This window comes from Salmo trutta, chromosome 38, assembly GCF_901001165.1.
Source record: "Salmo trutta chromosome 38, fSalTru1.1, whole genome shotgun sequence".
NCBI classification, from domain to species: domain Eukaryota; kingdom Metazoa; phylum Chordata; class Actinopteri; order Salmoniformes; family Salmonidae; genus Salmo; species Salmo trutta.
In genome coordinates, this window is record NC_042994.1 from 13123504 (window position 1) to 13134637 (window position 11134).

General features: G+C 41.0%; 1 protein-coding gene across 4 annotated transcripts; it reads right to left on the bottom strand.

Moving 5' to 3' along the window:
• Positions 1 to 1148: 1148 nt before the first annotated feature.
• Positions 1149 to 11054, bottom strand: LOC115177614 (neuroblast differentiation-associated protein AHNAK). 4 transcript variants are annotated; one of them, XM_029738529.1, is made up of 5 exons: positions 10860 to 11053; positions 9251 to 9284; positions 8818 to 8938; positions 8425 to 8597; positions 1149 to 8309 (listed from the first exon to the last, which is right to left on the bottom strand). In XM_029738529.1, the coding sequence occupies exons 2-5, from the start codon at positions 9251 to 9253 to the stop codon at positions 2859 to 2861; spliced, it is 5748 nt and encodes a 1915-aa protein (XP_029594389.1). In that variant the 5' UTR covers positions 9254 to 9284; positions 10860 to 11053; the 3' UTR covers positions 1149 to 2858. The 4 variants fall into 4 exon arrangements, with proteins under 4 accessions (XP_029594389.1, XP_029594391.1, XP_029594392.1 ...); XM_029738531.1 differs by lacking the exon at positions 9251 to 9284 and having other exon boundaries at positions 1149 to 6965; positions 7332 to 8309; positions 10860 to 11052; XM_029738532.1 differs by lacking the exon at positions 9251 to 9284 and having other exon boundaries at positions 1149 to 5408; positions 6960 to 8309; positions 10860 to 11044.
• Between the last annotated feature and the right edge of the window lie 80 nt (positions 11055 to 11134).

Below are 11134 nucleotides of genomic sequence, written 5' to 3' on the forward strand. Positions count from 1 at the left end.
CCCATTATCATCAACGAGGTTGTAGTGGAGTGGGTAGAGAGTTTCAAGTTCTTTGGTGTCCACACCAACGAACTATTATGGTCCAAACACACCAAGACAGTTGTGAAGAGGGCACGGCAAAACTTTTTCCCAACCAGGAAAAAATATTTGGCATGGGTCCTCAGATCCTCAAAAGGTTTTACGGCTACACCATCGAGAGCATCCTGACTGGTTGCATCACCACCTGGTATGGCAACTGCTCTGCATCTGACCGTAAGGCACTACAGAGGGTAGTGCGTACAGCCCAGTACATCACTGGGGCCAAGCTTCCTGCAATCCAGGATCTATATAATAGCCGGTGTCAGATGAAAGCCCATAAAATTGTCAGAGACTCCAGTCACCCAAGTCATAGACTGTTTTCTCTGCTACCGCACGGCAAACGGTACCGGAGCGCCAAGTCTAGGACCAAAATGCTCCTTAACAGCTTCTACCCCCAAGCCATAAGACTGCTGAACAATTAATCAAATAGCCACCGGACTATTACGTTGACCCCTCCCCCCATTTGTTTTGTACACTGCTGCTACTCGCTGTTTATTATCTATGCATAGTCACTTCACCCCTACCAACATGTACAATTACCTCAACTAACCTGTACCCCCGCACACTGACTCGGTACCGGTACCCTCTTTATATAGCCTCGTTATTGTTATGTTAATGTATAACTTTTTACTTTAGTTCATTTGGTAAATATTTTCTTAACTCGTCTTGAACTGCACTGTTGGTTAAGGGCTTGTAAGTAAGCATTTCACAGTAACATCTACACTTGTTGTATTTGGCGCATTTGACAAATAAAGGTCGATTTCATTTTATTTGATTAAAGCTTGTTGGTCAAACCTAGCCAATTTAGCGGGTAATCTTTCAGGAACATAATTACATTTCAGTAAAAATTGAAGACCTCCCAATTTATTAAACACATTGTTTGGAATGAAATACCAGAAAGGTTGTGAGATGGTGCAAAAGATATTCTACTGATGACGTTTACATTGTGTCAAGTCAAGTGTGATAAGACTACCACCGAGCGGCGCAGAGGTGAAAATCTCTAATAGGTGAAGCAATACTATAATTTTTTTAATCAAATTAATAAATAAACAGTTCGACCAAAATAGCAGTTGAGTTAAATGTTTTTATCATACTTGACAGAATTAATTTTTCAGACGTTATTTCAAGAGCAAAAATATGGAAAATAAGGCCTACTGTCAGAATCGGGTCAGAATAATGTTGTCTAGGCTAATGCATTAAGAAGTTGTTTAGAATTAATAGTTTTATTGCATTAATGTAAAGATATAACAAATGATTGTAATACAGCAAGTGTACAGTAAAAACACCTTTTCAAATAGCTTTTCATCCATTTTGTAAAACAATTTGACAAAATGAGAACCCGTTACACATACATTTTCAACATGTTCACAACAAACACAAATCAATTTACATAAAAAGTACAAATAAGTGCAAGTAACAGAAGTTTTCTGCATTATGTTTCAACAGAAGATTGTGATTCAAACAAGCCTAAAATTACATTTAGTCAGCTGTCTGAATCCTATATAAGCTTTGACCCTTTTAAGTTCTCATCTTCTGTAACTTTAAGGTCCACATTTGATGCAATGAAGTCGAGACATCTGAGTGTATGAGATCTACGGTTTGACTCTTCCTTGTGCCAATTTTTCAGGCTCCCAGTTCCGTCTGGTACATCATCTTTGACATGTTTGGGAAATACTGTACAGTGATTAAATATTATTGATCTTCAGAAATTTTTGGGTTTGAACCATGAGTCAAATTTGTCATGGACTACAATTTTAGACTGCTTTGTACTTTTTTTATCTGCCGGTTTCGTTCACCAGTTGGGGCTTTCCGATTGTTTATTGCCCTTGAGGTCAGTTCTTCTCAAATTAAAATCTGTCTGTGAAACCACTAATCCACACTTTGTGGTGGGAAAAGAGGGATTGAGGCATTAATACTGGGAAGACTTGAGTCTATATCTGGTATTCTTGTATAACTACCCAATTTAGAAGTCTTGGATTTGGGAATTTAGAATTTCACTGTGAGGTCGTCAAGGTTAAGGTCTGAACCTCTCAGATCCACACCAAACACTTCGTAATCAACTTTTGGCAAATCAATATCTGCAATGGGATAACTAGCCCTTCCTTTGACCTTCCTAGACTTCCCAACAGGCACTTTTATATATACTACAACCTGGCATATCAAATCGTTTATATGCACTCTACCTGGGATATCAGATCTGCGTTTACTATGAGATGACACTTTGTATTCTGGGCTTCTGATATCAGCTTTGGGTAAGCTCAGGCTGACATCTGGGTGACTAACTTTCAAGTCTGGTGCTTTTAGATCCACTTTAGCCTTTGGAGGAGAAATGTCATTTGTTTTCATAAAGTCCATATCTGATACTGCTCTTCTATTGGGATTTCCATACTGAGGCAATTTTAACGACGGCAGTTTGAATTTTAGAGATTATATAGCAACGTCACTCACTGTCTGGCAAAATTGAGATCAATTGAGCTTGGGGGCCTTTGAGGGTACCAGAGGGAACATTTATGTCTAAATCTGGACTACCAATCCCCGTGTTTACTTTCAGGGTTGACAAGCTCAGGTCCGGTCCATCAATGTCTCCATCTATTCCAGCATCTGGACCTTTCAGACCAGAAAGGCCGAATTTAGGCATTTTGAGGTGAGACATTTTGAATTTCCAAGACAGTGAACCAATGTTAATATCTGGAGTGTTTAAATCTATGTTAGGGGCTTTTAAGTCAATTGTAGGTAGGTCCAGATCTGGTGAACCAATCCTGCCTTTCATCTTTGACAATTTAACCAAGGTCAGCACTGATGTCATGATCCGGTCCTTTTGGTGTAGACAACCCAAATGTATGCATTTTGAATGTAGGAGTGCTGATGTCAAAATCAGGGGCTTTGATGCTACCATTTGGCCTCTCTATGGTTGGAACTCTGAATCTACCTGAGGGCATATCTGGAGCACTGAGGTCTAGTTTTGGGCTTTTGAGATGACCCTTAGATAGTTTCAAATCTGGGGGACTGATTCCCCCTTTCAGATTTGGGGCTGAGAGGTCAATATCAGGTAAGTCATAGACAGGTTCATCTACATTTGGCCCAGATAGCCCGAAATCAGGCATCTTCAAATCTGGCATTTTTAGACCTGTTTTGGGACCTTTGAGGTTAGCTGTGGGGGCATTGATATTTATATCTGGGCCCTCTAAGTTTCCATCAATGTCAACATCTGGTCTCTTTAGGTCTCTGAATTTAAGCATTTTATATTTGGGCATTTTGAATTTCCCAGAGGGTTCATTGATGTCAAGATCTGGGGCATTCACATCTAGTTCAGGGGCTTTGAGGTCATCATCTGGTAAATTCATGTCTGGAACATCAATTCCCCCCTTAATGTTTGAAGCTTTGAGCCTCAAGTCTGGGGATTTTGACATTGTACCAGGCAGCAAGAATGTGGGCATTTTCAGTTTACCAGAGAGCCCATCGATGTCCAGATCAGGAGCATTCAGATCCCCCTTTGGTTTCTTCAATGTAGGTACTTTGACTTTACCGGAGGGCATATTAAAGTTTACATCTTGTGAATTGAGGTCTAATGTGGGGCCTTTGAGGGCAACATCTGGCAGATCCAAATCTGGGTGACTAATCCCCCCTTTAAACTTGGGGGCTGAAAGATCTAAGTCAGACCCCTTAACTTTTGGTCCAGATAAACCTAAATCTGGCATCTTGAAAGTTGGCATTTTGAATTTTCCTGATGGACTGTCAATATCAGCACCTGGAATGTTGAGATCTGCTTTGGGGCCCTTGAGTTTGGGAGAGGACAAATTCAGGTCTGGTCCCTCTATATCTCCATCTAGGTCAATATCTGGCCCTTTCACTCCTAATTTAGACATTTTCAGATTGGGCATTTTGAATTTCCCTGCAGGTGAATGAATGTCAATATCTGGAGTGTTTACATCTAATTTAGGGTCTTTGAGGTTCATGTCTGGTAGATCCACATCAGGGGTATCAATCCCACCTTTAATCTTTGGCATTTCTAGACTGAACTTTGGTGACTTCGCACCTGCATTTATGTCCACATTTGGTCCTTTTGGCATTGCACCTGAAAGCCCAAATTTGGGCATTTTCAGTTTACCAGATGGAGCATCAACATCAAAATCTTGAGCATTGAAATCTAGTTTGGGCCCTTTGAGATGACTCTTAGGTAGTCTCAAATCTGGGGGATTGAATTTCCCAGAAGGTGAACTGATGTCAAAATCGGGGGCATTTCCATCTAGTTTAGGGGCTTTGAGGTCAGCATCTGGAAAATTCAAGTCTGGGGAATCAATTCCCCCCTTTATCTTTGGGGCTTTGAGATTCAGTTTTGTGGATTTTGGCATTTTACCAGACAGCCCAAATTTGGGCATTTTCAGTTTACCAGAGGGGCCATCAATGTCCAGATCAGGAGCATTCAGATCAACCTTTGGTTTCTTCAATGTAGGTACTTTGACTTTACCTGAGGGCATATTAAAGTTTACATCTGGTGAATTTAGGCCTAGTTTGGGGCCTTTGAGATCTGGCAGATTCGGATCTAGGGGACTGATTCCCCCTTTCAACTTGGGTGCTGAAAGATCCAAGTCAGGCCCCTTAACCTTTGGTCCAGAGGAACCTAAATGTGGCATCTTGAAAGTTGGCATTTTGAATTTTCCTGATGGACTGCCAATATCAGCATCTGGAATGTTGAGGTTTGCTTTGGGACCCTTGAATTTGGGAGATGACAAGTTCAGGTCTGGTCCCTCTATATCTCCATGTTTGTCAATATGTGGCCCCTTCATTCCAAATGTTGGCATTTTCAAATTGGGCATTTTGAATTTCCCTGTGGGTGAATCAATGTCAATATCTGGAGTGTTTACATCTAATTTAGGGGCTTTGAGGTTCATGTCTGGTAAATCCATGTCAGGGGCATCAATCCCAGCTTTAAACTTGGGGGCTGAAAAATCCAAGTCAGGCCCCTTAACCTTTGGTCCAGAGGAACCTAAATGTGGCATCTTGAAAGTTGGCATTTTGAATTTTCCTGATGGACGGCCAATATCAGCATCTGGAATGTTGAGGTTTGCTTTGGGACCCTTGAATTTGGGAGATGACAAGTTCAGGTCTGGTCCCTCTATATCTCCATGTTTGTCAATATGTGGCCCCTTCATTCCAAATGTTGGCATTTTCAAATTGGGCATTTTGAATTTCCCTGTGGGTGAATCAATGTCAATATCCGGAGTGTTTACATCTAATTTAGGGGCTTTGAGGTTCATGTCTGGTAAATCCATGTCAGGGGCATCAATCCCAGCTTTAAACTTGGGGGCTGAAAAATCCAAGTCAGGCCCCTTAACCTTTGGTCCAGAGGAACCTAAATGTGGCATCTTGAAAGTTGGCATTTTGAATTTTCCTGATGGACGGCCAATATCAGCATCTGGAATGTTGAGGTCTGCTTTGGGACCCTTGAGTTTGGGAGATGACAAGTTCAGGTCTGGTCCCTCTATATCTCCATGTTTGTCAATATGTGGCCCCTTCGTTCCAAATGTTGACATTTTCAAATTGGGCATTTTGAATTTCCCTGTGGGTGAATCAATGTCAATATCCGGAGTGTTTACATCTAATTTAGGGGCTTTGAGGTTAATGTCTGGTAAATCCATGTCAGGGGCATCAATCCCAGCTTTAAACTTGGGTGCTGAAAGATCCAAGTCAGGCCCCTTAACCTTTGGTCCAGAGGAACCCAAATGTGGCATCTTGAAAGTTGGCATTTTGAATTTTCCTGATGGACGACCAATATCAGCATCTGGAATGTTGAGGTCTGCTTTGGGACCCTTGAGTTTGGGAGATGACAAGTTCAGGTCTGGTCCCTCTATATCTCCAACTTTGTCAATATGTGGCCCCTTCATTCCAAATGTTGACATTTTCATATTGGGCATTTTGAATTTCCCTGTTGGTGAATCAATGTCAATATCTGGAGTGTTTACATCTAATTTAGGGGCTTTGAGGTTCATGTCTGGTAAATCCATGTCAGGCGCATCAATCCCAGCTTTTATCTTTGGCATATTTAGACTGAACTTGGGTGATTTTGCACTAGTATTTATGTCCAGATTTGGTCCTTTTGGCATAGTGCCTGAGAGTCCAAATTTGGGCATTTTCAGTTTTCCTGAGGAAACGTCAACATCCAAATCTGGATCATTGAGGTCTAGTTTTAGGCCTTTGATTTTACCTTTAGGTAGTCTCAAATCTGGGGGATTGATGCCCCCTTTTAGCTTTGGGGCTGAGAGATCAATATCAGGTAAGTCATAGTCAGGTGCATCTACATTTGGCCCAGATAACCCGAAATCAGGCATCTTCAAATCTGGCATTTTTAGACCTGTTTTGGGACCTTTGAGGTTAGCTGTGGGGGCATTGATATCTATATCTGCACCCTCTAAGTCTCCATCAATGTCAACATCTGATCTTTTAAGGCCTCTGAATTTAGACATTTTGAATTTGGGCATTTTGAATTTCCCAGAGGATGCATTGATGTCAAGATCAGGGGTATTCACATCTAGTTTAGGGGCTTTGAGGTCAGCATCTGGAAAATTCAGATCTGGAGAATCAATTCCCCCCTTTATCTTTGGGGCTTTAAGATTCAGTTTTGTGGATTTTGGCATTTTACCAGACAGCCCAAATTTGGGCATTTTCAGTTTACCAGAGGGGCCGGTAATGTCCAGATCAGGAGCATTCAGATCAACCTTTGGTTTCTTCAATGTAGGTACTTTGACTTTAGCTGAGGGCATATTACAGTTTACATCTGGTGCATTTAGGCCTAGTTTGGGGCCTTTAAGATCTGGATGATTCAGATCTGGGGGACTGATTCCCCCTTTAAACTTGGGGGCTGAAAGATCCAAGTCAGGCGCCTTAACCTTTGGTCCAGAGGAACCTAAATCTGGCATCTTGAAAGTTGGCATTTTGAATTTTCCTGATGGACTGTCAATATCAGCATCTGGAATGTTGAGGTTTGCTTTGGGACCCTTGAGTTTGGGAGATGACAAGTTCAGGTCTGGTCCCTCTATATCTCCATGTTTGTCAATATGTGGCCCCTTAATTCCAAATGTTGACATTTTCAAATTGGGCATTTTGAATTTCCCTGTGGGTGAATCAATGTCAATATCTGGAGTGTTTACATCTAATTTAGGGGCTTTGAGGTCCATGTCTGGTAAATCCATGTCAGGGGCATCAATCCCAGCTTTAAACTTGGGGGCTGAAAGATCCAAGCCAGGCCCCTTAACCTTTGGTCCAGAGGAACCTAAATCTGGCATCTTGAAAGTTGGCATTTTGAATTTTCCTGATGGACTGTCAATATCTGCATCTGGAATGTTGAGGTTTGCTTTGGGACCCTTGAGTTTGGGAGATGACAAGTTCAGGTCTGGTCCCTCTATATCTCCATGTTTGTCAATATGTGGCCCCTTCATTCCAAATGTTGACGTTTTCAATTTGGGCATTTTCAATTTCCCTGTGGGTGAATCAATGTCAATACCTGGAGTGTTTACATCGAATTTAGGTGATTTCAGGTCGACTTTGGGTAAGTCCAAGTCAGGTGCATCAAGTCCACCTTTTATTTTGGGAGCTTTGAGAATTAGCTTTGGTGTTTTTACATCAGCATCAAATTTGGGCATCTTCAGTTTACCAGAGGGGGCATCCACATCGAAATCAGGAGCTTTGAGTTCTGCATGTGGTTTCGTTAGTTTGAATTTACCTGAGGGTATGTCAATATCTGGAGTACTGAGGTCAGGCAAACTGACGTCTGATACACACATCTCATCCGCTGAGAGGTCCAGGTCTGGATTCCTAAATCTTGGTCCAGATATAGCAAAGTCAGCCATACCAAGACTTGGTGTTTTGATCTTCCCAGATGGGATGCCAATGTCTGAATTTGGCAATTCTAGATCTATTTTGGAACCTTTAAGGTCTACTGAAGGTAAATCGGAGATATTGACATCAGGATCAGCCTCTATAGACCCATTCAAGTGAGCTAGAGAGAGATTCGTTGTACTCATGTTGGCATTACGCAACGAAAGTTCTCCACCAGGAGCATCGAGAGTCACTGTAGAGTCTGTTCCTCTGACATCAGGCTTGGCCCAGAGAGGTCTCGTTACCTGTCCGTTCGGAGAGCCTCTTTCCCCAGAAGCTGTAGGTTGTCCAGAGCTGTCCACCTTCATGAACTTCTTTATTTTGGCATTGAGTCTGTTATAGGAATCCTTCAACATCTGCAAAGAGAAGCAATCCAATAACAATGGATATAATTGATCTAACAACCTTTTGAAAATGGACTTTATTTGTTATTCAACTAATTCTGTTTAACTTTAAATGTATTCCACAAACCTCCTCTGGTGCTTTGAAGCTGTCCAAGGTCGCCATACTCTTGTGCAAATTATTTTTCGTCAGAACTTGAACCTTCTCATCAAATCCATTATCATCCATCAACTTCAGTATTTTCAACACATCGTCTTTTGAAAGTTGGTCAAAGTTGATTGTGGCACCCACAATTTCATCTCCTGAAAAGAATTACATTTCTCAAAGTGAAACACAGTTAAAGCATGGTGACTGAAAATGTCAATGACTCTAAATGTGTCCTTAAAAACAGCTATGTATTTTATTGATGCACAAATGTCTGAGAAAAATCCCAAATGTGAAAGCTCCAGTTTTGGTTTTTTTTGGGAGCTTTGAGACTCAACAACATTTGTATGTGTTAAATAAGAGACTCAAAAGTCATACCTTCTTTCAGCCCCTGATTGGCCAATGAGCCATCGACAACACTGGAAACGACCAATTGTCCTTTCTCTGATTCCTCCAGCATCAGCCCATTAGAGAGCCTCCTCCCGGTGCGGACACCAGGCTAAAAGCAGACATACAAACATAGTAATAAGAAATGTGCAGACAGGCGTGTGGCCTCAGCATTGGTCATGTTTCAATAACCCAAACATCAAATGCCAACAATGAACAATAAACTTAAAAATACATGTTATTTACAATAATTTACAAATCTTTAATACAATCCCTTTTCTAAATAGACGTTTTAAATGGCATACACTTCTAGAAAGTAATGTGGTGTTTTTCAAAAAGGGAATTTCCTGTTGTTTAGCTTATTGTGTTGGAATATGCTTGTTATTACTATCATTATGGCTGATGGATGAATTATCTCACATACCATGATTCTTTATGAAAAGCTCTTCTGTCTAAATCTGTTGAAGAGGAAAGAATCAGTTGAAAAGAAATGCTCAGCTTGGTTTCATGCTATAATAATCAAATCATACAGGCCTAAATACTGCAGCATACTTTTATAGCCTTCAAGAGTATCAAATGCAAAGAAAGAACATAATTAGACATTAATGCCACAGCCCATTTTACCCATTTGAACATAAAACACTAAATCAGCTGAAACCATAACTAAAGGGGGGCTATGGGGGATAACCTGTTTACATATGCAAATTGGCAGATGGTTGACACCCAGGTAGCTGCACATTTGAGGTATTCGAGGTATGGCCTTGGAACATGGAGGGAACAAGAGGAACAAGTTCGTCCAGAGATATAGATATATATGTAAGTGCACTATAGTCAGGTATAAACTCAGAAATGACCACACCCATCAGTTTCTATTATGAAAAGCTTGCCGTGGCAGGGGCTCAAGTAAAGCGATTTGTAAACGATAGCTTCCAGTATGTTCTTTCAAGTCCTGTAAGTGATTTGTGTCACATGCTTAGCGAGACTGCTGCTCTAAGAACAATAATTTGTTCTACAATTATCATAATCATCATCATCATTAACTTCATCAAATTCTGTACATCCAAAACATGAATATGTACAAATATTAATCACTCAGACTTATTAAACTATGCGTTTCAGTATTCCCCTATTGCTTTTAAGTCCGCCATAATGTTTCGAATGAAATAACTTTAATTCAGGAGCAGAGATTGAATGTAATTATGCCACACGCCCAACAATAACTACAGGTAACTGCCAAAATAATTGAAACACTTGAATAAATAAGGGTATATTGATACAAAGTATGCTTTGCAGGCCATTAGTTTGGCCATTATTTTGGCTACCATGGCTATGCCCCCATTTTGGCTACGCACCCATAAGATGACAATGCCCCCATCCACAGGGCATGAGTGGTCACTGAATGGTTTGATGAGCATGAAAACAACGAAAACCAAATGCCACGGAGTGGCGCCTGAGACAGCATTTTACACCAACATCAACAAAACACTAAATGATAGAATTTCCAGTGGAAAACTGGTGTTGCATACTTCCAACAGAGTTCCAGACACTTGTAGAATCTATGCCAAGGTGCATTGAAGCTGTTCTGGCTCATGGTGGCCCAACGCCCTATTAAGACACTTTATGTTGGGGTTTCCTTTATTTTTGTGGTTACTTGTATATGCACTCAAAGAAGAGTGAACTGACAGTAAGCTAAAAGCTGCAATCATATTTCATGAAACATGGCACGTTTTGACAATTTCTCTGTTCAAGTAGTTCCTATTATTTGACATTCATTCACATTGTGCAGAGCTGTAAGAGATTAGAGGCTGACTGAGATTTTCTCCAAGTCAGCCCCCTGCACCTCTCTGATTCAGAGGCATTGGGTTATATGCGGAAGACACATTTCAGTTGAATGCATTCAGTTGTACTGACTCTTACAATTATATCATTGTGGACTTTGTAAACACTACAATAGTACCTGGCACCATATAGTCTGGATGGAGTACTTCAGCAAAAGTTTCAAAATGTAAATTGACAACAAATCAAAATCTTACCTTAGGCTCCATTGGGTTGTTTTGACCATGCAGTTTCTTGTTACTCCGCCACCGAGGAGTTTTACCACCGATGTGAGAAAGTTGTGACAGTGTTAGTAGTCCATGCTGCTCGGTACTCCTGTAGAACTGCCAACCCCTTGCCTCGCTCAGCGAAAGCATACCCTCCCCAAAGCAGACAAACTGGTTCCACCTTCAGCATGCCTAACAGGTGCCTCACTCAACGAAAACATACCCTCCCCAAAGCAGATAAACTGGTTCAATCTTCAGCATCCCTT